This window comes from Schistocerca cancellata, chromosome 11, assembly GCF_023864275.1.
Source record: "Schistocerca cancellata isolate TAMUIC-IGC-003103 chromosome 11, iqSchCanc2.1, whole genome shotgun sequence".
NCBI lineage: Eukaryota > Metazoa > Arthropoda > Insecta > Orthoptera > Acrididae > Schistocerca > Schistocerca cancellata.
The window spans coordinates 118,671,810-118,699,243 of record NC_064636.1 but is presented as its reverse complement, the minus strand read 5'-3'; the positions used below and the strand labels follow the sequence as shown (position 1 = coordinate 118,699,243).

The 27,434-nt window shown below is 46.3% G+C and overlaps 1 protein-coding gene across 1 annotated transcript; it reads left to right on the top strand.

Annotated features, from left to right (window-relative positions):
- Positions 1 to 17,374: 17,374 nt before the first annotated feature.
- Positions 17,375 to 27,226, top strand: LOC126108300 (ankyrin repeat domain-containing protein 65-like). The gene is made up of 2 exons (XM_049913522.1): positions 17,375 to 18,156; positions 26,746 to 27,226. Exons 1-2 carry the CDS (start codon positions 17,612 to 17,614, stop codon positions 27,224 to 27,226), a joined length of 1,026 nt encoding a protein of 341 aa, XP_049769479.1. The 5' UTR covers positions 17,375 to 17,611.
- Positions 27,227 to 27,434: the final 208 nt, after the last annotated feature.

Genomic DNA, 27,434 nt, shown 5'->3' with positions numbered 1-27,434 from the left:
AAAAAGAAGATTCTCAAAACCACCATGGAACCAGCCATCACCTACAGTTCCGAAATCTGGTCAATGGCTGCAGACACCAATATCGCAAAAGTACAGAGACTCCAAAACAAGTACTTCAGAATTGCTGCTGATGCTAGCCGGTATGAATCAATCAGAGACATCTATACAACTCACAGTATACAAAAAATTCCAGAAATCATCCAAAAGAAGTCCATTAAATTCTTCCACCAATCCTCAGACTCCAACCACCTACTCATCAGGAATCTGGGACAAAATCCGCCTGACCCCAGAACCAAATTCCCCATCATGACAAGTACCAGGAACTACAACGTACGCATTTAATCGAATCATACAAGCTAAAGACACCGAAATACACACACTCAGACACTAAACACAAACACACAATCACGACGTTTTCATCCCATCATTTCGCTACCATCATCATCAGACAAAAGGCAGGGATCACACCAGATCCGATCCTTTGAACACAGGGGTTCATTACCCGTCCGACCACCTCGTCGTCTCTCCCACTTCTGTTGGCGTAACTTCCGCGTTACGTCGTTTGTGATATGGGGACGTGCTTTCCATGAAGTGCCAACGCCCTCCTCCCCCCCCCCCCCCCTTGTGTAAGAGTGGTCATTTTCAACAGACATGCCGCCCCATACACATTCCTCATTCTCCGGTGGATGTGTGCTGTTGTTTGGCCTTCGGCAACCGAGAACAGAATAACAGCACGTTGGTCCCGTTTCGAGTCGTTTGGCAACATCGACATAGTCCACGTTTTCGCATTTACCGAACGCACGCCGGAGAGACAGGAATGCCACACTGATGATGCCTTGCCTACGTATTGGTGCTTACTACACACGTGCATCGGAGTCGCGCTCCGTTGCATACACGCAGCAGCAACGCGAATGGTAGGTTTTTGGTCACCCACTGTTTACGTGGAACTGCTGGAAATCGAGGTAGTGCACAGAGAGTCTGGGCCGCTTATTCACGATGATTGGTATTGTGTGTTTAACTAGACCCTAAACTGAATTTGTGTTACCTGCTTTTACCGACACAAGTATAAAACCTTCTCTACTGGGACTGCTGCGTACATAAGGTAAAAATGACATTCTGCTACAACTGTACTAATTAGCTGCCAGTTGTTTTGACCCCTGTTCATTACATTGATTCACAAAGGGCTCGTTTCGGCACAATTGCCATTTTCAAGTGTTCCTCTTCAGATAATTGTTGTACTATACCGACGTCTTTGTACTTCCCACCTAGTATTACATGAAATTGTGCTTATGTCTATGTGGGATGTTATTGTTGTACTGTATAAGGGTCTATCCATTTTCTATGTTATATTACGTCTCTAATGCATGTTAGAGCGAGTTTTCTGTGTTGTAACGTGTCGTTATTACGAACCACATATTTTCTTTCCTTATTGGACTTTAAATAATTTTACATGTTGTTTATTGACAGTTGTGATGGTTACCGTTCACAGAGTAGATTACATCGCGTAAATGCAGAGGTGGTGTTTCAGTTTCAGTGATTGTGAATTTGTCATTATGCATAGAGGTAAAAATTAAGGGAGTTGTCATGGCGTTCAAAACGTCAAGACGTCAGCATCGAGTGGGGTAGGCGCAGTGGTTACAACACTGGAGTCGCCGTCGGGAGGACGCTGGTTCAAACTCACGTCCTGCCATCCCGATTTATGATTTGCGTGATTTTCCTAAATCGCTTAAGGCAAATGCCGATACGGTTCCTTCGGAAGGGCACGACCATTTTGCCCTCTCCATCGTTTCCTCACCTCAGCTTTTGTTCCGTCTCTAACGGTCGCGTTGGCGACGTGACGTTACACAATCATGCCCTCTTCCTCCGACGTCCGCCATCTTAATTGCTAGAAAAAAACTGCGAAAGTTGTCTGATGAAAAATGCCAGATGGCGTCGTTTATGGATGTACTACTCATTCTGATCACGTGAAGAAATGTGTAGAACGGATTGCCCAGAAGAAAGCAAATGGATATTGAACGAATAAAATGACAGCTGTCTGCTGTAATATGCTTTGTTGGTTCAAATGTTACGAAACGGAAGAGTCTTCTAGTAGTCGGCATACATTGCTTTAGTAATCAGATTTTTTTTTTTTTTTTAGATTTCAAACGTCCGTAACTTTTTGCTCTCATAAAAGTTCCCTGCTTTCCACTTACGTAGTTCATTTCAAGTTGCTATTCCTGCTTGTTCAGACTTTGAATCTGAGTTGTGTATTTTTCGTTATCTGTAAATAAATCTTAGAACAGTCGCTCAAAATTTCTCACACTCAACATGACAGTTCTGGCGTACACAAAACATACACTGTGGTTTGTCACAAAAATCCGTCTGTTTCTTTCGTACGACACAAGGTTTCGAGGATTTTTCTCTGAATATAATAGGCATAACTCTAGAATATTAACTTCTTCAGGGAAATATCAGGTGAGTTGTGCGTAACATAGGAGGCCGTTTCATTGAATTCGGCCTTTCCATCAGCGGAACTTTCTAAAAGGATATCAGTCGTAAATAATTACAGTGTGACTGTAACGTGACTCGAGGTCCACAACCACTTTGAAGAACCAGAAGTACGCCTCAGCACTTGGTTTCCCTGCATTCCGCACAGGACCAGAACGTTCTTCATCCTCCTGCGTTTCTGTCGCTTTCATTTCACTTCACTTGTCTGTGCTTTGTTACTAAACAACGTAACAATTCGAACTCGGTTCTCACTGTGTGAATGACGGTCAAGTATTGTTACGCCAGTAGCACGGAGCTGCAGCACACAATACGAACCACAGAGGGCGGAGGTCATTCTTCTCGGGCATCGAATGGACCAACATCGTTCTTCTCAAGTACATCAAAACTTCGATGCGGATTTTCAGTTGACTTGATCGGTTTCACGAAAAACTTTGGCATATTGCAGTACTTCCATTCCTTTCTGAGACGACATCACCAATAAAATTTAAGATTTTGATGGAGCTCGATCGTTATTCCCGTGCGTCCTTCGTATATACGTAGCATCCCTTATCATGCATACTTACATTCATGACTGTATCTGTATGTTGTACGAAATTCGATCTCCTGTATGATTAGGATTGCTCTATCTAGTTGGGACTCGTCGGGACACTCTTCATATAGGGCACTAGAAATGAAGCAAGAAATTCATTTATTATAATTATTTTTATTTAGAACACATTTACAAGTAATTTGTTGCGGAGAAATAATTGGTACACCACATATTTCTGAAGATTTCACCTCTTTCAGCAAATCTCTTTTCCCTTTACGTATTTATAAAACTCCATGCAAGCCAGCTTGTAGTTAAACTGGCTCTGTAAGATTGATTCCACAGTCCCTGTCAGCAGTCGACTTGTTTCGTCAGTGCACTTGGTCGATGTCAGCCAAAATGCTTTTTCCACAGTGGCATTGTGTGCGGGAATAGAACAAAAATACTCGCAAGATTCTACTAGTCGGCATTTGTGTTCAGGATTTTGGGTTTCCTTAAGAAACTAAATCCACCTTTCTTCCACGGAGTGTTTACACTTGATTCCCCTGAGTTTCGAAAAGCTCTTCGGACCTCTCTCTCATATGTTATTACCGAAAACAATTGTCGCCTGAAATATTCGCATAATTTTTATTCAGGTACATAGCAGCGTTTTCAATCGTCTTGCAATCTGTGGTTTCAGATGGTGTCATCCAATCAAATACCTGATCTTCATGAAGATAACCATCCCATTTCTCTCACTAATCAAATGTTATGGTACAGAAAGCTATTGTCTCAAGTTCAAATTCTGAAATCAAATTATTTCTTGGCTAGGGTTCTCGTTCTTTAATTTCTTCAAATACATGTTTGTTTGCATGCCGGTAAAATTGACTGTCTGCCTTTCATTTATATACCTTTAAGTGTAAATTAATATATTTCTTACTTCAATTATCGAGAGTTTACTCTTCTCGTTTTCTATACATTTTTCAAATAGAGCCAAGTTTGACTGTGGTAACGTGAAATAAATTTCGCGCATGGGATTACTGAAAAAATCAAATTCTTTTAAGTGGCCTCTTTGGCGTCAAAAAATTGTCCAAAGGTTAAGAATTCTCTCAACTGCGGGCAATAACAGAGCCATCTTGCTTTTCAATGAGATAGAAGAGTTTGATGATTTACATCAACGTATAAGCAGAACTTTCTCAACTTGTCCTCAACAGAGTGTATTGAAACACAATTACGTATTTTCACGACGGTTGTTTCAATGTCTAGAGTTAAGACTGCAGCGGCGCTTGATACTAGTGCTGTGGAGAATACGGGCAGGCCGTCCAGTTCCCTCTACATTGTCTCCTAGTCGCTCCTTAATTTGGTGAAACACATTCCGCTGACCGCGTCGATGAAGGTCTCCGAAGTTATTGGTATTGCCTCTAGTAAAGCGATTAATTTATCTGATGGAATTTGCAGTTGTCTTAAAGGGTCTAAAGAAGACTTTGCAATTGTCTCCGATGTTTCGTTATTATGTGACTCAAACTTGAACAGCTGTTTTTGGATTCCGTCACTTTCAGCTAAGTAGTGGTGAACTGAAGGAAACACCTTTCCGGCCTCCTGGTTCGATGCGTCGGTGCCAGTGTTCTAAAATGAAACAGTTTGCAAATGTTTTGTGCGTTCATACACGGAGTGTGGTGCGATAATATTTTTAACAATCGCTATAGCTTTGGTTCTGGCTGTAGACTGCTTTGCTGCGACTTTGTAGTCGGGATACATTTAGGCATTCACTTTTACGTCACAGTCAGGAGAACTGAAGGACTGACGATGCGCGACAACTTCGTAAGCCGCTTTTAGTTTTGCAGCAGCAACGAGTAGTTCTTTCTGGGGAACTTCTTTCATCATGAATGTAGCCATGTGCTTTGATGTCGATGCTACTGCGAATCTGTTGGTAAGATTCTTCGTAGAAAGGTGATGCCTCACGTCTGGCTTACCTCCGTGAGTTCTGAGATGAAACAGCAACGAAGCTCTCAGCTCTGCCTGATCTGCACGTCCTTTCTTGACAGAAGACCGCTTTTTTGTGTAATCATTCGAAAAGTGACACTTTTTCCAGACATTTTTTAGCTGTGATAAGCTAATTAGGCGGTAAAAAGTCGACAACACTTTCGTCACCGTACACGTGACTATACATTACCAACTTGCACATGTTGTTCGTATTACGTTTAGGAAGAACCGTCTTATCAGATTGCAAATGGGAACTGGCCGATTCTTCCGTGTGGCGCTGCTTTTATAGTTCCAGCCACGTACTGCTGGAGATTTCTGGTATTTTCTCGAATGACAGTGCTGCATCCAGAAGGTGCTTGCATCGGAAACAGAGGATACGCAACATGCAACGCCATCTGTGAGAGGATCTTATCAACATAAACTTGTTGACATAGAGAGGAACTGAGGCTGCATTTATGTGTTGCGCTAACAGATGGCGTTGGGTTAGTACGTCAGCCAAGCTCGTTAAGAGTATTTTTCAGAATCGGGACATAAATTTCCTCTTATCAGGGGTGTCGGAGGAGGAGGAGGAGGAGGTCCATACCAGCGACGGTCCTGATGCTTCGGGACGGATGGCAGCCGTACCTGCAGACCACCGCGCTGTGTAAAGTGGATGGAAGCTCCGACGGTGCCGCCTGTTTTCGTTCAGTCAGAAGTACCGGTCGCGATGCGCCTCGCGCCGCAGTTTTTGTCCTCCGTACTGTTAACGAATTCGAATTCTGGTTTTTGATCCTTAACTGACACGAATTCATTAAAGATACCCATAAGGCCGTAGCTATGCACAGAACGAATATGCCATTTCCCTTTTTCGACAAGTTTTCAACCACAGTCACAAACAAACATCTTCAGACATCATTCTTCTGAAACAGGACTACTACAAATAAATTATATTACTGTATTATGAATCTCTTTGAGTATCTATATTCTCGCAATCGAGCGTATTGACATATTCTACATGGATTACTACGAAAAACTGTTGCACTTAGAGTGTTAATTGAGTGAGATTTAGAAATGCATCATGCTCATTAAGCGAATTTACGATGAAACTTAATCGTACAATAATCAGTTATTTTTATTCTACCACCAATTAAACTACACATTAACTACTGACATATATATACAGGCCAAACTTTCAGGAAACATTCCTCACACACAAAGAAAGAAAATATGTTATGTGGACATGTGTCCGGAAACGTTTACTTTCCGTGTTAGAGCTCATTTTATTACTTCTCTTCAAATCACATTAATCATGGAATTGAAATACACAGCAACAGAACGTACCAGCTTGACTTCAAACACTTTGTTACAGGAAATGTTCAAAATGTCCTCCGTTAGCGAGGATACATGCACCCACCCTCCGTCGTTTGGAATCCCTGATGCGCTGATGCTGCCCTGGAGAATAGCGTATTGTATCACAGCCGTCCACAATACGAGCACGAAGAGTCTCTACATTTGGTACCGGGGTTGCGTAGACAAGAGCTTTCAAATGCCCCCATAAATGAAAGTCAAGAGAGCGTGGAGGCCATGGAATTGGTCCGCCTCTACTAATCCATCGGTCACCGAATCTGTTATTGAGAAGCGTACGAACATTTCGACTGAAATGTGCAGGAGCTCCATCGTGCATGAACCACATGTTGTGTCGTACTTGTAAAGGCACATGTTCTAGCAGCACAGGTAGAGTATCCCGTATGAAATCATGATAACGTGCTCCATTGAGCGTAGGTGAACGAAACTAAAATGAGGTCTAACATGGAAACTAAGCGTTTCCGGACACATGTCCACATAAGATCTTTTCTTTATTTGTGTGTGAGAAATGTTTCCTGAAAGTTTGGCCGTACCTTTTTGTAACACCCTGTATAGTGTAACTGAACACTTTAATTGTAATTAATTATAACATTTCCTGAAACTTTACTGTACCTAAGTAACTTAATTCAGTACACATAATGAAATTAAGCATTTTAATTATGATTAATAAAATTTATGTAACTAACTTCCCATTTACAATTGCCCACAGCTCGTGTTTTGGTGGTTAGTATTGGATTCTCTCTATCACGAGGTCCCAGGTTCGATTACCGGCCAGATCGGCGGATTAGTTTCCGCCCAGAGACTGGGTGTTCGTATTCTCCTCACCATTTCATCATCATTCAGAAAAGTGGGGAGACTGCAATGTGAAAAAGATGGATGTTGAGCGCCCTAAAAACCAAACCACGACCAACACCACCACTTAAAATTGTCTATGGTTGTGAATCAAGTTGACTAGTGGAAATCATCAGCAGGACTTGAAATGCTCTTCACTTTATTTAGATCTGTAAATATTTTTGTCTGTTTCATTTAGCAGAATTTTCCTTCACAGGTGAATAAAGCGGAAGGGAAGGACATGAGCAAACTTATGGAACTAGTCAAATTATGTGAGTGGAAGAATTAAATTCCAGCAACCATCTTCATAAAAATCGCTACATTGCGAATCAACCGTTTGCGGAGCTGATGCAAAAAATTGGGTTCTGAGTAAGGAAATGCATTGAGTTTATCGTTAAGGCAATTTAAATTAAATTACTCAGTGCTAAACTCACTGTATCTTCACCTAGAAACTGCAATCGCAAAACACAATAGTTCATATATTTTACTTTTCGGGTGGCACATGTTGAACACAACATGGTGCTGTACTAGTGCACCTTTGTACTCCTCGGAAGACGTCACTACCATACATTTAACACTGTCGGAAGTAGTTGTAGCAATATGAAAAGCGCAGCACGTGCATCGGCTATCAATGCGGCAATGAAATGACCTGGATGCTTCCCTTAGGTGAGCGGAAATTGGGTGTCCGGCCCCTTCTCCTCTACCACCTCTCTGCCAGACCCACTCACGTACACCTACAAGGTCTATACCTCGAATGCAGCTTCGTCTAGAAATGGCTCTGAGCACTATGGGATTTAACTTCTATAGCCCCCCTGCAGGTCCGGGGATTAGAATAGGCCCGAGGTCTTCCTGCCTGTCGTAAGAGGCGACTAAAAGGAGTCCATCCCCCTCACGGGGGTAGTTAGCGCCTGCGTCCGGAGACGGACGGTTCCACGACCTATAATTGTGGTCTTTTTGGTTTTTCACTTCTCGTTTCTTCCTTCCTTTTGTTGGTTCCTTTCTTTGCTCTTCTCCACCTCACAGTTTTCCTTACTCTTTCCCTTGACTTTCCCTTGACATTCCCTTGACTTCTCCTTGCCTTCTCATTGCCTTCTTCTCCTTGCCTTCTCATTGCCTTCTTCTCCTTGCCTTCTCATTGCCTTCTTCTCCTTGCTTTCTCATTGCCTTCTTCTCCTTGCTTTCTCATTGCCTTCTTCTCCTTGCCTTCTCATTGCCTTCTTCTCCTTGCCTTCTCTGGTCTCCGCCTCGGCGTTTGAGACAGTCTGTCCTCTTTCTCCCTCTCTCTCTTCTTTTTCCTCTTCTTCCTTCCTCCCTGTGCGTGCCTGAAGGCCGACCCACGCGTTCGCACGCGTAGCCGGTGACGGGGTAACGCGTAATTCCCCGCCCTGGGTAGACATGTAAGGCACGCGCGTACCCCCTGGTAAAGGCCAGGCCCGGGGAGGGGTGATTGCCTGAGCTGATACCTTCTGACCATGCCGATTGGTCCCTCCGTCTGTTTCTCGGGAGGTGTGACCTGAGGTGTAAACATTCACCTAAGGCGGGAGTGCCCTCTGAGAGGGTCCCCACAAGGAAGGAGCGCGCCATCGGAGACGCTGGCAGTCATGGGGGATTCCTCCGCAATGGATTCTACTCCATCTCTCTCGACTTCTGCCCAAAAACGGAAACGTGACCAGCCACCAGTGACAAAAGTACTACCGCCTGCCCCACAGTTCCTCGTCGTTTCTCGATCTCAGGACGGAAAGGATTTTTCCTCTGTCAACCCTTTCGTTATCCAGAAGGGCGTAGATGCCATAGCCGGATCTGTCAAATCTTGTACCAGGTTGCGTAATGGTACCTTATTACTGGAAACTGAGAGCGCCTTTCAGGCACAAAAACTGCTTCGGGCCACACTCCTGTACACGTTCCCTGTCCGGGTGGAGGCCCACCGAACTTTGAATTCGTCTCGTGGTGTAGTCTATACTAGCTCCCTCGACGGATTGACTGACGAGGAGCTTCAATCTTTCCTCGCTGAGCAGGGCGTGACGGCTGTCCATAGGGTCATGAAAAAGGTCAACAATGACCTTGTACCGACCCGGACACTTTTCTTGACCTTCGATAGTGTTAAGCCGCCATCGCGCATCAAGGCGGGCTGCGAGGTTATTTCTGTTCGCCCCTATGTCCCGACACCTACGCGCTGCTACCATTGTCAGCGTTTCAATCACACTCGACAGTCTTGTTCCAATGCGGCTAAATGTGTCTCTTGTGGCAGGGATGCCCATGAGGGTGACTGTCCACCTTCGTCTCCTCGTTGTGTGAACTGTCAGGGTGACCATGCCGCATCCTCCCGCGACTGTCCTGTCTATAAGGAAGAACGCTGTATCCAAGAAATTCGGGTCAAAGAGAAAGTGTCCACCTCGGCTGCTCGCAAGCTATTGGCTAGTAGGAAGCCCGCGCTGCTCCCAGCGGGGAAATACAGTACTGTCCTCGCCTCTCCTCGGACTACCAGGGAGGTAGCAACCCAGACATGCGATCTGACCTTCAGCACCACGGTCGTCCGTTCGGCCAGTGCTAAGATCGCGCGGTCGACGTCTCCTCTTCCTCCCATCACCCCACAGACACCAGCCCCTTCATCAGCTTCTGCTAAGACGAAGACCCCGAAGTCAGATGCACGGGCCTTCAAGAAGGAACCATCCTGTGCAGACCTCCCAGCCTTCGACCGGTACTTCCACCAAACGTCCTTCCAAGAAGGCTCATAGGAAGCACAGTTCTCCTTCTCCGCCACGGCGCATTTCTTCTCCTGCGCCACCCAGCAGTTGCCGCCCCAGGCCGTCATCCCTTTCGCCTGGCCGCACCGCTGGTAGCCGTACATCTGGCCGTTCACCGGCGGAGGAAGCTCCCCCTCCCGGCCATCCTCCCGAGATGGCCGATGAACCTATAGACCCAATGGACGATGACTGTCCGCCTACTGATAGCGGCGGCAGTGCTCGCTCGAAGCCAGGCCCTCAGCGGCCTTCGAGGTGACCCCTTCTTTCATCTTCCTTTTCTTACGATGGCACTTATTCACTGGAATATTCGCAGCATTCGCTCCAACCGAGAGGACTTGAAGTTGCTGCTCCGCTTGCACCGTCCGCTCGTCGTAGCCCTCCAGGAAACGAAGCTACGCCCATGCGATCAAATTGCCTTGGCACACTACACCTCTGTGCGTTTTGACCTACCCCCTGTGGTAGGTATCCCAGCTCATGGAGGGGTTATGTTGCTGGTCCGGGATGATATTTACTACGATCCCATCACGTTGCACACCGGCCTGCAGGCAGTTGCCGTCCGCATTACTCTCCCCACTTTTACGTTTTCCTTTTGTACCGTTTACACTCCATCGTCATCTGCCGTTACCAGGGCAGACATGATGCAACTTATTGCTCAGCTACTTGCTCCATTTTTGTTAACTGGAGACTTCAATGCCCACCATCCCCTTTGGGGCTCTCCAGCATCCTGCCCGAGAGGCTCCTTGTTAGCAGACCTTTTCAACCAGCTCAATCTTTTCTGCCTCAATACTGGCGCCCCTACTTTTCTTTCGGACACATCTCACACCTATTCCCATTTAGACCTCTCTATATGTACTCCCCAACTTGCACGCCGGTTTGAGTGGTATGCATTTTCTGATACATATGCGAGCGACCACTTCCCGTGTGTTATCCATCTCCTTCAGCATACCCCCTCTCCGTGCTCCTCTAGTTGGACCATCTCCAAGGCAGACTGGGGGCTCTTCTCTTCCACGGCGACCTTTCAGGATCAAACCTTCACAAGCTGCGATCGTCAGGTCGCACACCTCACGGAAGTCATTCTCGCTGCTGCTGAATATTCCATCCCTCACCCTACTTCTTCTCCACGTCGCGTACCGGTCCCCTGGTGGACCGCAGCATGTAGAGACGCTTTACATGCTCGTCGACGTGCTTTACGCACATTTAAACGCCACCCTACAGTGGCGAATTGTATCAATTATAAACGATTACGTGCTTAGTGTCGTCGTATTATCAAAGAAAGCAAGAAAGCCAGCTGGGCTGCTTTCACAAGCACCTTCAACAGTTTTACTCCTTCTTCTGTTGTCTGGGGTAGCCTGCTCCGGCTATCTGGCACTAAGGTCCACTCACCAGTTTCTGGCTTGAAGGTCGCGAATGACGTCCTTGTGGCCCCTGAGGCTGTCACCAATGCCTTCGGCCGCTTTTTCGCAGAGGTTTCGAGCTCCGCTCATTACCACCCTGCCTTCCTCCCCCGCAAACAGGCAGAGGAGGCTAGGCCACCTAACTTCCGCTCCTCGAATTGTGAAAGTTATAATGTCCCATTCACCATGCGGGAACTCGAAAACGCACTTGGCCGATCACGGTCCTCTGCTCCAGGGCCTGATTCTATTCATATTCAGATGCTGAAGAACCTTTCTCCTGCGGGTGAAGGTTTTCTTCTTCGTACATACAATCGCATCTGGATTGAGGGACATGTTCCCGCATGCTGGCGCGAGTCTATTGTTGTCCCGATTCCTAAGCCGGGGAAGGACAAGCACTTGCCTTCCAGTTATCGACCTATCTTGCTTACCAGCTGTGTCTGTAAAGTGATGGAGCGAATGGTTAACTCTCGATTGGTTTGGCTGCTAGAGTCTCGACGCCTACTTACCAATGTACAATGTGGATTTCGTAGGCGCCGCTCTGCTGTTGACCATCTGGTTACCTTGTCGACCTTCATTATGAATAACTTCTTGCGGAAGCGCCCGACCGCGGCTGTGTTCTTTGATTTGGAGAAGGCTTACGACACCTGTTGGAGGGCGGGCATTCTCCGCACGATGCATACATGGGGCCTTCGCGGTCGCCTCCCTCTTTTTATTCGTTCCTTTTTAATGGATCGACAGTTCAGGGGACGTGTGGGTTCTGTCCTGTCCGACACCTTTCGCCAGGAGAATGGGGTGCCACAGGGCTCAGTTTTGAGCGTCGCTCTCTTCGCCATCGCGATCAATCCAATAATGGATTGCCTCCCAGCTGATGTATCAGGCTCCCTTTTCGTGGACGATTTTACCATCTATTGCAGCGCGCAGTGTACACGTGTCCTGGAGCGCTGTCTTCAGCGTTCTCTTGACCGTCTTTACTCCTGGAGTGTCGCCAATGGCTTCCGTTTTTCTGCCGAGAGGACGGTCTGTATTAACTTCTGGCGCTACAACGAGTTACTCCCACCGTCCTTACGACTCGGTCCCGTTGCTCTCCAAATCGTGGAGACAACCAAATTTTTAGGCCTTACATTTGACAGGAAACTTAGCTGGTCACCACATGTGTCATATTTGGCCGCCCGTTGTACCCGTTCTTTAAATGTCCTCCGTGTTCTCAGTGGTATGTCGCGGGGAGCGGATCGAACCGTCCTACTTCGTCTATATCGGTCGATCGTCCGCTCCAAGCTGGATTATGGGAGCTTCGTATACTCCTCTGCACGGCCATCCATCTTACGCCGCCTCAACTCCATACAACATGGGGGTTTACGACTTGCGATCAGAGCATTTTATACTAGTCCCGTAGAGAGTCTTCATGCTGACGCTGGCGAATTGCCACTCACCTACCGGCGCGATGTACTGCTTTGTCGGTATGCCTGTCGGTTACTGTCAATGCCCGACCATCCGTCTTATCGTTCCTTTTTTGACGACTCTCTTGACCGTCAATACGGGTTGTATGTCTCTGCCCTGCTACCCCCTGGAGTTCGTTTTCGTCGCCTCCTTCAACACCTTAATTTTTCACTCCCTGCAACCTTTAGAGTGGGCGAGAGCCACACGCCACCTTGGCTCCAGGCTCAGGTTCGCGTTCACCTTGACCTCAGCTCGCTCTCAAAAGAGGTTACCCCCGGTTGGGTCTACCACTCCCGTTTTTTGGAACTTCGTTCGAAGTTCATCAACATGACTTTCATTTATACAGATGGCTCTAAGACCAATGACGGGGTCGGGTGTTCCTTTATTGTCGGGGCACCAAGTTTCAAATACCGGCTCCATGGCCATTGTTCGGTCTTCACAGCTGAGCTCTTTGCCCTCTACCAGGCTGTTCTTTACATCTGCCGCCACCGACATTCTGCTTATGTCATCTGCTCCGATTCCCTGAGCGCCATACAGAGCCTCGGTGATCCATACCCGGTTCACCCTTTCGTACACTGGATCCAACGCTCTCTTCAGCAGCTGGTGGACGTCGGTTCTCCGGTTAGCTTTATGTGGGTTCCTGGCCATGTCGGTATCCCTGGGAACGAAGCTGCAGATGCCGCGGCCAAGGCTGCGGTCCTCCAGCCTTGGACAGCTTCTTGTTGTGTCCCTTTGTCCGATTTTAGCAGGGTCATTTGTCGGCGCATTTTATCGCTGTGGCATGCCGATTGGGCTGCACTTACAGACAACAAGCTTCGGGCCTTAAAACCTCTTCCCGTGGCTTGGACGTCCTCCTCACGCCCTTCTCGGCGGGAGGAGGTAGTTTTGGCCCGGTTAAGAATTGGGCACTGACGGTTCAGCCATCGCCATCTGCTGACGGCTGCGCCGGCGCCGTTCTGCCCATGTGGGCACTTGCTGACGGTTCGACACATTTTAATGTTCTGTCTAGATTTTAACACACTGCGCCTAGATCTTAACCTGCCAAGTACTTTCGATGCCATTTTAGCGGATGACCCACGAGCAGCTGCTCCTGTTCTTCGTTTTATCAATTTGACAAACCTCTCTAAGGACATTTGATGATGCTGTTTTTTAATCCTATGCCTGTCAGTCTGTCTTTTATCGTGTTTTCTCTTTTAGTTGTTGTTGTCAACTTGTGCCTCGCGGTGCATTCTTAGAGTAGTCAGGGCGCTAATGACCATTGAAGTTGTGCGCCCTAAAACCACAAAAAAAAATAACTTCTATAGTCATCAGTCCTTTAGAACTTAGAGCTACTTAAACCTAACATGAGGACATCACACACATCCATGCCCGTGGCAGGATTCGAACCTGCGACTGTAGCGGTCGCGCGGTTCCAGACTGTAGCGCCTAGAATCGCTCGGCCACTCCGGCCGGCGCTTCGTCTAGACCTCTCATTAGTCCCATAGGACTGGGTTCACCCCGCAGCTCTCTGTCACCTATTTCTCTTGACGTGTCCCCAGTTCAGTGGTAGTATAGACGGATGGCTCGAAGGTTGGTCATGTTGGGTTCGCTTGTGCTCATGCAGGACATACTGAACAGCGCTCCTTGCAAGATGGCTGCAGTGTTTCTACTGCAGAGCTGGTAGCCTTCTCTCGCGGTCTTGAGCATACCCATTACTGCGCCGGGAGTCCTTGAGGCCTGATACAAGTATTGCTCGGCTCTCCAGAGTACAGTTCAGAAGCAACTCCTTGAGCGTCTTTACAGGCTCGTCCAGTGTTACACACGCCATCCTTCGGTAACGGTCATCCAAGAGTCTGTTTACATCCTCAGTCAGCGTGGACGATCAGTCTTTGCATGGACCCCAGCTCACGTCGGAATCCTGCCAAATGAACTTGCTGAAAGTCTAGCCAGATAGACTAGTGGTAAAGTCTGGGGATCGGCATACCGGAATCTGGTCTTCAGTTCAGTATTATGCCGCAAAGTTTTTGGTCTCTGGTATACAGAATGCTGCTCCCCGACTTTGCTGAATAAGCTACGAATGGTAAAGAAGACGACGAATGTGTGGCAGTCCTCCATGCGAGCTTTTCACAAGGACTACATCGTCCTTTGCTGGCTCCTCATCGGACATACTCAGCTGGCTCACGGTCACGTACGTTGCGAGGACCCACCAAAGTGTCGCTGTGGTTCACACTTGAATGTCTGACATCTTATTGGACTGTCCAGATCTAGCCGCCCTGAGACGGACCTTTAACCTTCGTGGCGCACTGCCTACAGTGTTAGGTGACAGTGACTCAGCAGACGACCTACCTTCAAGTTTTGTTCGAGAGGGGTATTGTAACACTTAGTATAGGGGTTGGCATGTGGCCTCCTCTTCCAGGCCTTCACCCTACCAGCATTTTAACGCGCCCCCTCTGGTGCTGTCTATTCCACTTGGTATTCGTCTTTTCAGTATTTGTGTTTCTCTTGCCTTTTGCTCTTAGGCTGGGGATTTTAGCGTGTGGCAGTGGCTGGCTCATCCATTTTTATTACTGCTATCAGCCAGCCAAGGACATCTGCTATATTGTTTTTAACACTTTTAACAGCTTTTCTTCCGTTAATGTTTACAATTTTTGCTTGATATTTCGTTTCCGACTTCTGTGTGATTACTCACATTTTGTTGCCTCTCAGATTTCAAGCAACAATAGCTGTTCACTGCGTAATGGCAACTGCTGTGGCACTGTCAGCTCATAAAGACTGACGACAGTGGTAAGTGTAATGAAAACTTCTTAACTGTACCGAGGAGAGCCGAGCAATACTTGTATCAGGCCACAAGGGAACTTAGAGACTCTGAAATGTTTGGAGATGTACGGCATTGGCCCCTTACTTAGCTTTCATTTGTCGCGAGTCTCTTGTCCAGCACAAAATTCCAAGTGACTTGAAAAACGTCCATCTATATAACCTGGATTAAAAAAACGAACCTGCAAAATTACAGATCGATGTCCTCAACATTCGTCTGCTGTAGAATCCTTGAACATGTTATCAGTTCAAAGATAATAAATCTTCTTTATATGGAAGAGCCTCTGTCAGCAATTCAGCACAGATTCAGAAATAATTGCATGTGTGAATCTCGCCTTGTCATTTGACATGATTATACTGCGAACTCTGGTTGAAGGGCAAAAGGTAGTCCATACTCCTAGATTTCCGGAGAGTATCTGCAACTGTCGCACTGCAGCCTGTTAATGGAGATAGCAACAGAAAAGGTTCCCAGATATGTGAGTGGCTGAAAGACTTCTTCAATAATAGAATCTAATATGCTGTCCTTGATGAAGAGCGTTCATCAGTGACAAGGGTATCGGCAGGGTGGTGTGAGAGGACCCCTGTGATCCTCCATATACATAAATGAGCTGGCAGACAGGGTGGACAGCAATCTGCAGCTATTTGCTGATGATGCTGCGGTACAGCAAGGTGGTGTTTTTGAGTGACTTAGCAATGTACAAGGTGATTTAGACGAAGTTTCTTGTTTGTCTAATGAATGAAAGCTAACTTTAAACGTAGACATATGTAAGCTATGGCAGATGAGTAGGAAAAACTATCCAGTAGTGCTCCACTACAGCATTAGAAGTGTGCTGCTTGACAGTCAGGTCGATAAAATATCCTGGAGTAACGCTGCAAAGCGATATGAAATAGAACGAGCACTTAAGTAGGGTAGAAGGGAAGGCGAGTACTCAGTACATTTTAGGAATGTGTAAATCACCTGTAAAGTAGATGTCTATGGAACAGTAATGCGACTCATTCTTGGGTACTGCGTGAGTGTTGATCGTCACCGGGTCGGATGGAAGGAAGGGCATCAAAGAAATTGAGGAAGGCTTCTAACATTTGGTAGCAATAGGTTTGAAGAAAATGTTACATAGCTGCTGTGGAAACTCAAATGTCCATCCCTGGGGGGAAGCTGATGTTCTTTCAAGGAACACCATTGAGAATACGTAGAGAATTGGCTCTGGCAGCTGACAGCAGAACGATTCTGCTGCTACCAACGTACATTTCGCGTAAGGACCCAAAGATAAGATGCTAGGAATTAGGACTCATAAGGAGGCATATAGACACTTGTTTCACTGTCCATTATAATTATCCGGGCTGTTATGCCGTGGTCGGTTGATGAATTCTGTGTCAATTCCCAACGTTTCGTCTCCGACTGCGGGAGACATCTTCAAGAGGGTCAGTAGCTTGATGGAAAGTCCAACACACCCACTGGCTCGCTACTAACTGTACTGGGTGTGTTGGACCTTCCATCGAGCTACTGACCCCCTTGAAGATGTCTCCCGCAGTCGGAGACGAAACGTTGGGAATTGACACAGAATTCATCAACCGACCACGGCATAACAGCCCGGATAATTATGATGGACATTATATTTCCGCCCGTGAAAGTCTACGTTTTAGTACTTGTTTCACTGTCGCTCTACTTGGGAGTGGAACAGGAAAGGTAATTACTAGCAGTGTCCTAAATAGCTGGAGTGATTATAAGGCTAAGTCGTTCAGTGAAGTACCGCTATAGATTCTCCAGGCCTTGTTTCTATTGCTCCTGATCTCCATATTTAAAACCTTCATTGTTTTGTAACACTGTACTGCGACTAGAAATTACAGAAATAGTCTCTTCACCCCTTTCTGTCGACTTCTTGTGGGAAATACAGGTGTTTGATATTGTATTGTTGAAGACACATGGCTATCACCCGTGGCTAGGGAAGGATGTCATGCAGTTGTGATTGACATGTAATGGGCGATATTTACCCGCTGTTGCTGAGCACAGATCACCTATGCCTAATACATGAATTTATGGTGCTGTGTAAGGGCAAATGGCTGTTCGGTGATGCCTTGTTTCAGAAACATTCACAATGGCAGCCGCCAAGGAGGTGCAAGAGGCTGCTGCTACGGGTGCTGGGGAAGGGGCCACGGTGACGCTGGTGGCCGGCGACACGCGGCTGGTGGCGCACAGGGCCGTCCTGGCAGGCAGGAGCCCCGTGTTCGCCGCCATGCTCTGCCAGGACACGCCGGAGGCCGGCAGCAGTGTGGTCGCAGTCCCCGACGTGGAGGGCCCGGTGCTGCACCAGCTGCTGGCCTACATGTACTCCCTCCGTGCTCCCGAGGTGCCCCGCATGGCCCCACAACTCCTGGCAGCTGCCGACAGGTACGGCGTGTGGGGGCTGAAGGTCCAGTGTGAGGAGCAGCTGGCCAGTCAGCTGTCAGCAGAGAACGCGGCGCGCACGGCGGTGCTGGCAGTGAGGCACTCCTGTCCCGGCCTCGCAGAGGTCGCTGTCGCCTTCATAAAGGCCAACTCGCTGGTGTTTGCCACAGCGGGTTGGGCCGATGCAGTCCTCAACCACCCTGATGAGGTGGTCAAAGTGAGTCAGTTGCTCGGTGGGCCACTAACAGAAACCAGGTAAGTGCGAGACAAGATGATCACCTGCACATCCCATTCTTAAGTGTGAAACTCTGTGCCCATCTCTCTCTCTCTCTCTCTTTGTGTGTGTGTGTGTGTGTGTGTGTGTGTGTGTGTGTGTGTGTGTGTGTTCGAGGCTATAATGTTTGCCACTGAGTTTGTATAGATGTCTCTGTCTTGTAAAATGCAGCTTCATTGTTGCCTACAACAGCCATTTGCTGGTACCTCAGAATACTTTTGTTACCTGCCAGATTCAAAGAGAATTGTTAAGGCTTTCGTCGCCACTTGTTGACAAACTGCCTACTGGCTTCTATCTCGGGTTGTTTGGCCGATGTTCGTCTGATGATTTTACTAACGTTTCGCCAGCACGAGTGGCTGACATTGTCAAAGCTTCACCCTCCACTGCCAGTGGTGAACTGGAGCCCACCTCGCTGCCGCAGACGGGATGACTGGACGATCAATCATTACCAGGACAAAAGAACGTAAGAGACATTGCAGGTTGGGCCAGCTTGAGAAATCAGCCGCTTATTCAGAGAAGCTGTAGAAACAGAAAAACACGTGAATGGCTTCAACAAGATCCTGGATTCCTGTAATGCAGCGAACGACCGTCGCAGGTACCAAGAGTTCAACTGCACCGGAAATGACCGCGGAAAAGCCCTCAGACATTGGTGCAACAGGCACATATGGTCTGCGGCAGTGAGCTCGGCTCCAGTTCACCACCGGCAATGGAGGGTGAAGCTTTGACAATGCCAGCCACTCATGCTGCCGTAACATCAGTAAAATCATCAGACGAACATCGGCCAAAGAACCAGAGACAGAAGCCAATAGGCAGTTTTCTCACATTCAGACATATCTCTAAATTTAACAGTGTTTACCAGCAGATGTCATGAAATAGCTTCAAAAATTTTGACCTTTAAACGGTCCCTTCTTATTTGTTGTCACTGTTAAATTGCATCTGTACAAAACGTTGCCCTATAGCTTTCTGCATCAGGTATCTCAACAAAGGTACAAACCGTTTGTATACAGCATCAGTCATTTTGCTGTGGGCACAAAGATGTGTTGCTCAGCACATAAGCCGAAGCAGTGAGCAGTGATGTGTCTAGTTTGCGGCCAAGACGAGCTGTGCCTCTGGCCTTATTCTGTGCACTGTGCAGGTCACTAAAATCCTGTTTGCATGAAGTAGAGTTTAAAGCGGTTTAGTGTGTCTTTTGCAACTGCTACTTGCAGTAAAATACCGACCAATAGTGTCACGCTGCGTAAACACAAGAAAACATGAGGACTAAGTGTGTCACTCATAACCAACACCTGGTACAAAGTAGCCTACTGCAGCACAGATCATGTTGAGCAACAATATATTTACAGTTTTCGATTGATGATGTAGCTAATATAGACCTGAGGAAATCAGTTCGTGTAAAGTAGATAGTCAGAGCAACTACTATTCCCAACTCGGTGTTTACAATCTGAAAATAATTTTCTCAGCACAATCCTTTATTGTCTTCAGACAGTATAAGAAAACTTTTTAACTACATTTAATGCACAGCAGATGAAACAGTTTCCCATTAATGGCTTGTATAGAAGATTCGCAGAAAAGGTGAAGTGAGCGTCTGTGCACCCATGTGAGGTTCAGCATTATGCATGCAACCTGTGACCAGCTCAAAGGATAAGAACCCAGGCCTAACGGCAGCTCTGGGTGCTCCCATACAGTGTGGAGTCTCCCCATATTGTTTCTCTCTGTTCAGCCATCATGCAGAACACATCAAACACTCACTCCCACAGAAGGGGTTTAGTGGTCAACATGCTTTGCTTGCATCCTTGATGAAAAGGCGTCATATTTGTCTGCCTGTCTTTCAAGTTTTCTGTATCTTCACAAAACTCTCCAGTAACTACCACAGGATTTCCTTCAGTTAGGGTTCTGCTGACGGCCTTCTCTACCCTACCCATTGCTGCTGCTGTACCTTCTCCAGTAACCAGAACATTGAAGAGTCACTGATATTTAACATCCATTTGTTCCACACCACTTAGTTATATATTCCCCTGAATGTCTGATAGCTAATAAAATTTTTGGCTAGACTGAAATATTTATGCAATACTTTGTGCTGTTTACTTAATAGAAATTTTCTCTTTTGGTTAAATTGGCTGCACTTCCTAGATCATTGATAATTAACTTCTAGCCTCTATTGTTAATTATTCAGCCTGATTCTCTCTTGTTTGGTTAGCATGACATGTAAATTCATGTTTGAAACACGAAATATATTAAAACTGCTCTACATTTTCTTTAAGGAAGCTGTTTTCTAAACACATCACCCACGAATATACTAACTAATCACATTAATGTGACAACCTGTCAAAGGCCTGAATAAGCTCCTTTGGCAGCACAACGTATGTGGTAAGAGAGTCAATGAGTTTCTGGAAGGTACAGACAGGCCAGCGGCACTAGGCTTCTCAGTTTAGAATCCATGGCATGAACAGTACACGCGAGGTAGTCCCAAAGATCCTCGATTGGATTGGTGAGGGGGAAAGGGGGGAGTTGTAGGAAGGCTGGGAAAAATGAAAAAGAAAATATGATGCCTGAATCTAGATTTAACGTGACCAGCGAACTGAAATGGAAAGAAGGATGGCCTGTTAGAGGAATGTGATGATATCAACAGGATGAGGAAGTTGAGGAAAAAGTCAACGCTGAATAGCATCACAGGAGTAATTTTGAAGAGTTCAGTGATTTATTTGTGTCATAATTAGCAAAACAATAGCAACAATAATTCAGTTTTGGAAGCCACTGTCACTCCCAGAAAATAAAGTGACAGGAAGAGAGTACACAATAGTGAATAGGTATGTCTGTATGTAAAAATAGAGAAACATCTAATAATCATTGGTTTGCTGTAATAGGGGAAGGTAAAAAGACATAGTTAAGAGACAATATAAGATTACTGGAAAGAATGAGAGAGGAGAAAGTTTCCTAGAATTCTGAATTAAATATCTACTGGTAACAATAAACACGATCTTAAAGAGTCAAATCAGAAGAAAGTGGAAAAGGCCTCTTCTGCCTCAGCTCATCAAGATATGGAGCACCTTGGTCGCGCTGCTGCAGTTTTGCATAACAGCCTGTCCTAGCATTGACACACATATAGAGCAGAAACTCTACCCGTTATAGATTACTTTTCTGGCTTTTCCAAGAAATTTATTGCTGATAGCACCATCTACGTTTATGGGAGATATGGGGGTGGGGGGAGGAACTGAGTTTCTTCACATGAGAGTAACAATACTGCTCCCTGTAGTACCATGGCTGTTATTCCCTGATGTCTTCATATACTATTACCCTGTCCCTTCTTCTTGTCACAGTTTCCCACATATGAGTATCCTCACCTGTTTTGTGGAGAACTTCCACAGTTCCTTTATCAGTTCACATCTTTCTGTAGCCTCCCATTCTGAATTTCTTGTTTTTCTCACAGCCCGTACTTACAATAGGGACAAAATGATAGTGCACAATTTTCAGAAAAAGTAAACACGCTAAGCCAAGACCTCTTGAGGGTTTAATAAATATCCCTGCATATATTTCTAAGGTCTGAAAAGATTTCTCACAAAATTCATAACTGTGAGCCCATACCTTACATCTAGTATATTTAATGCACGATTTCCCTGGTCTTGAATGGGAGAGGATAGTGCAGTACATACAAACACAGTCATCTTCATCTGCACTGAGATCTGAGTTATAGGCTTCCACCCTGCTTAACTATATTCTTTTGCAAGCTTGTCGAAATATCTTTCAATCCTCAGTTAACTTTCACTGGTGCACTTTCTCTTCTAGAAGCTTGTTGTTGGTACAGTTGCTCAGATAACCAGAAGAAACCAGAGTTATTTTACGTGTCTTTAATGAGCATTGTACTGCAGCACGAACTGGAAATACTTCATCAAATGGAGCCTTGAGTCATCTAGAGCTATCTTTTACGAGTCTGAAAGCTGTTTATGGAAGTACTCCTCTTCAGATGGTGAAATATTCTGTAAAACACGTGAACATGCAGGAAAATTGGGATATTCGTTGTCGCGCCTAGGTGGATGTGAATTTTGGTCACCTTGTACAGGCGAAGATTGTTTTCGTCCAAGCTGCCGGCTGAGCCCATTGCATACAGGGAGCATGCAGCACTGTGTGTCCCATGAGCCAGAGAGGCGGCCGCCGTTTATGCCTTCTTCTCACTCTCCTTTGGCAACAGGATGGCTTGAATGTTGGGCAGGACAAAAGCCTCTGTGGTGATGTCAGAGGGCAGCTTGTTGCACATCTTATTGTTGCAGATTGCAGGTCCAAGTGGTGCAGGGTGACAAAAGTCTTATTGTTGCAGGCTACGATTACATCCACTTCAAGCACTCAGCTGCTAGGTACTCAGTGATGGCGGCGAGGTAGAATGGTGCCTGGGCACCCACAGGCCCTGCATAGTTAGCCTTGCGCAAAAGAGGGTGGATTCTGCTGACTAGGAACTGAAGCCCAGCCCTGCTTGAGTGGTACTTTCACTTTCCTTTGACTTAGCCTCCCTTTTTGCGTGTGGACATTTCAGCTAGCTAAGTGATGCAGGTGAACGAGAGGGCAGCAACAGTGTGACCTGGAGTGAGTCAAGCAACCTTGGGAAATCCACTCTTAGTATTAACCACACATGCTTCTATGCCTTATGCAGTGGCAAAGAGCTAACGCATTTGGCATTGGGTGACGTTGGGTGTGTTTCTAGGAGGTTTGAAACTTTCATTATAATGGGTCTTCATGGGCCGAAAAATGATAATGTGTATTGGCTGCAGTTGGCAATTACACTGGGACAGTAGGCAAAATAGAGAAGCTCCATTTTCATTGCCACATTTCAGCACTTGAACATGTTTGAGATTCCAGCTGTCGTCATCAGTGATAAACACTTTATTCTCTTTGCTTACCTTAATGAAACTAGAAAAATTTCTCCAGCCATTCATCCACTTTCTGGCCCTATTTCTAGAGTTCTTATGGGTACTCCATCAGTTAATTGCTCTTTCGGTTTTTTCTGGGGTAGAGTAAAGCTGGAGGTATAAAGTTAGCAGCAGAATTCATGCACGCTAATGTTGTAATGTGCAACCCCCTTTCAACAATTGTAAGTACTCCCACTTGTTTCTCCAGTCATTGCAAAAAATTTTTAACTCATGTCCACACATGAAAGTACAGATAAATTCATGCAGGCGAAATTCCTTCTTTATTGAGGAGATTCATATACCATGTAAAATCTGTTGACTTGAACTTTATTAAATACCATTGCATGAGCCAAAGTAGCAGCTTCCTGCTCCCTTAAAGATAAATCGGGATTGTGTGTCATAAATCCTTTCAGTCAGTCCTGCCAGAAATTTTCTTCTTCTTATTAAATTTGTGAGAGATACTATTTTGTTCTGTGGCTTAGTAAGCTAGTTCCTTTGGGACACTATATCCTGCATAAACTCCTCGTCAAATGTAGACAAAACCTCTGACCCTTCGTTTGTGGCATGCCTTCTGGAAGTCACATGTGATACACCAAATTGTCTGGCTGCTCTCAATCAGCCAATTTCATTCTTGTTTACTATATTGATGGCCCTTTCCATGGCTTATTTATCCCATGATGGGCATGTAGTTTTGCGGACAAACATTTTAACAAACTGCCAAAATTTGGTAGGAATTTGGATCCAAGCTCTTTTATGGTATTAGTAATGCTATTGCAATGTATTTGGAAATATTTTAAATGGTTTTATTATGTCACTTGATCAGGCAAAAATGAGTTGTTTTGCCCTTGCTCGTGATATGTCATTTTATGGTACACATGTAGACATAGATGAAGTGACTTAGTTGCTCTTTACCATAGTCTCGGATTCCAAACAACAGGGTCTATTCATACACAGTCCCATGATGCTTTAACTTGATTTTGGTATCTCTGTGCAATCTGTGTTCTAAAATGAAGTAGCAACATTGCTACTATGTAGTAAATGTCACTGTTGGTCCCTGTAAACCAGTGGACACAACAGAGGTAGGCAGTGGAGCACAAACACCACTACCACCACCACCACCACCACCACCACAACCATTGGTGGACCTAGTAAAGCACTATGGGGGTCAACACGATTTGCAGGCTGTTAAATATTGTAGACTTGTTCATGATTCACGTTGTCTACCTCATTATTCAATACGACAGGTTATGGAATGTTATATAAATTTTCAAAAACCCTATTCATTGAGAGTACATGATGTATGTAAGAGTTCATTAATTTTTCATTCCATTTCATGGATTTATTTTAATTTGGAACAGTTTTATTACCATTTTAGTGTGCATCTGATATTTTAACAGAATGGATCTGGGCATATGGAATATGAATATTATGTTGATAAGTTGTAATAAATCTCTTGGCAGAATAAGAAAAGTACATATCATCTTTTCGCTTTGTTTGTCCAGAAGTTGCCACATTTTAGATACCAGCACATGCCACATGCATTTTACAGTATGTATTCTTTTCTAGGATGACTGTAGTGAACTTTGTGTGTGTGTGTGTGTGTGTGTCTGTGTTTCCCTGTTTTTTCAAATATGTTCATGTAGAAGACTGTACACTGTTAGAGGCTTCAGTTGCGCACACACACACACACACACACACAGACACACACACACACACACACACACAAAATGGAGAAGTAGTAGATTACATGCCATTGTTACATGTAAAATGTTTTGATGAATTTCTTTTATGTGAAACTGAAGCTGGCTAGATTTGCTGATAAGGTCACCAAATTAACCAATAGGAGGTTTGAAGAATTTTGCTTTAATGTCAGGAAAGTCTTTAACATGTAAATGTAAATTGTTTTGTGTGTAATCTTTGATAGTTTCACTGAGAACTAGTATAAGCTGCCTGAAGCATCAACACTCCTGGAAATTGAAAAAAGAACACATTGACACCGGTGTGTCAGACCCACCATACTTGCTCCGGACACTGCGAGAGGGCTGTACAAGCAATGATCACACGCACGGCACAGCGGACACACCAGGAACCGCGGTGTTGGCCGTCGAATGGCGCTAGCTGCGCAGCATTTGTGCACCGCCGCCGTCAGTGTCAGCCAGTTTGCCGTGGCATACGGAGCTCCATCGCAGTCTTTAACACTGGTAGCATGCTGCGACAGCGTGGACGTGAACCGTATGTGCAGTTGACGGACTTTGAGCGAGGGCGTATAGTGGGCATGCGGGAGGCCGGGTGGACGTACCGCCGAATTGCTCAACACGTGGGGCGTGAGGTCTCCACAGTACATCGATGTTGTCGCCAGTGGTTGGCGGAAGGTGCACGTGCCCGTCGACCTGGGACCGGACCGCAGTGACACACGGATGCACGCCAAGACCGTAGGATCCTATGCAGTGCCGTAGGGGACCGCACCGCCACTTCCCAGCAAATTAGGGACACTGTTGCTCCTGGGGTATCGGCGAGGACCATTCGCAACCGTCTCCATGAAGCTGGGCTACGGTCCCGCACACCGTTAGGCCGTCTTCCGCTCACGCCCCAACAACCGCCTCCAGTGGTGTCGCGACAGGCGTGAATGGAGGGACGAATGGAGACGTGTCGTCTTCAGCGATGAGAGTCGCTTCTGCCTTGGTGCCAATGATGGTCGTATGCGTGTTTGGCGCCGTGCAGGTGAGCGCCACAATCAGGACTGCATACGACCGAGGCACACAGGGCCAACACCCGGCATCATGGTGTGGGGAGCGATCTCCTACACTGGCTGTACACCACTGGTGATCGTCGAGGGGACACTGAATAGTGCACGGTACATCCAAACCGTCATCGAACCCATCGTTCTACCATTCCTAGACCGGCAAGGGAACTTGCTGTTCCAACAGGACAATGCACGTCCGCATGTATCCCGTGCCACCCAACGTGCTCTAGAAGGTGTAAGTCAACTACCCTGGCCAGCAAGATCTCCGGATCTGTCCCCCATTGAGCATGTTTGGGACTGGATGAAGCGTCGTCTCACGCGGTCTGCACGTCCAGCACGAACGCTGGTCCAACTGAGGCGCCAGGTGGAAATGGCATGGCAAGCCGTTCCACAGGACTACATCCAGCATCTCTACGATCGTCTCCATGGGAGAATAGCAGCCTGCATTGCTGCGAAAGGTGGATATACACTGTACTAGTGCCGACATTGTGCATGCTCTGTTGCCTGTGTCTATGTGCCTGTGGTTCTGTCAGTGTGATCATGTGATGTATCTGACTCCAGGAATGTGTCAATAAAGTTTCCCCTTCCTGGGACAATGAATTCACGGTGTTCTTATTTCAATTTCCAGGAGTGTATTTTAGCGGATATAATGACTGCTAAGAAACAGCACACCAAGTTGAAAGAAAGTGAGTTAGAGGAATCAGCGTGTCGGAATTTGACACATGAAAATCTTGAGAGGTTGCATAAGGAAACTTTTAATGGATGGTGGTTGAAGACAGAACCACTATACCTTAATATACGAGCTTCCTATCATAGAAGGGAAATATAGTAGGGTTATTGTTGGTCATTTGTATACATTTTTGGTTCTATGTTTTCTTTATTAAGTGTGTGTTTTCAGGAAGGTGTGAGAATTTTTATGTTTTGTGCAGGAGCCTTCCTGGAAAGAAGAGTAGCCGAGAACTGATCCAGGCAGCTAAGGAGGGGGCGGTGGAGGAGCTCAGGGTGCTTCTCGCGACAGGGGCGAAAGTGGGGGCGAGGGACAAGGACATGTGGACTGCTCTGCACTGGGCAGCTGAGAGGGGACACCTGGACGCAGTAACATGTCTGGTGGAAGGTGGAGCAGAGGTGGATGTGAGGGACAGCAGGCAGAACACGCCGCTGCACTGGGCTGCATTACGTGGTCACGTGGCTGCGACACGGCGATTGCTGGACTCCTCTGCTGACCCCGATGCCAGGGATAAGTATGGGTGGACGCCGCTGCACTGTGCAGCAAGATGCGGCCACACAAAGGTGGCGGCCGTGCTGCTCAATGCAGGGGCTGACACTAAGGCCAGAGACGCACGCGGGCGCGAACCATGGGTCATCGCCAGGCAGAACAGCAAGCAGCAGCTCTTGGAGATGCTATCGTGAAGCATTCAGTGCAACAAACATCTCTGCAATGATGCTGAAATGACTCTCCACATTTGTTTGTGAGTTTGTTCTAAATACAGAATACGAATGTGAATTCTACAGTCCATCATTTGTACTCACCTTTAAGTAGGACTCATATACAGTGGTGTCATTATCATAAACTTGTATTATGTGGTGTGCGAGGCAATTGGAGTTAAGCAGCCATTCA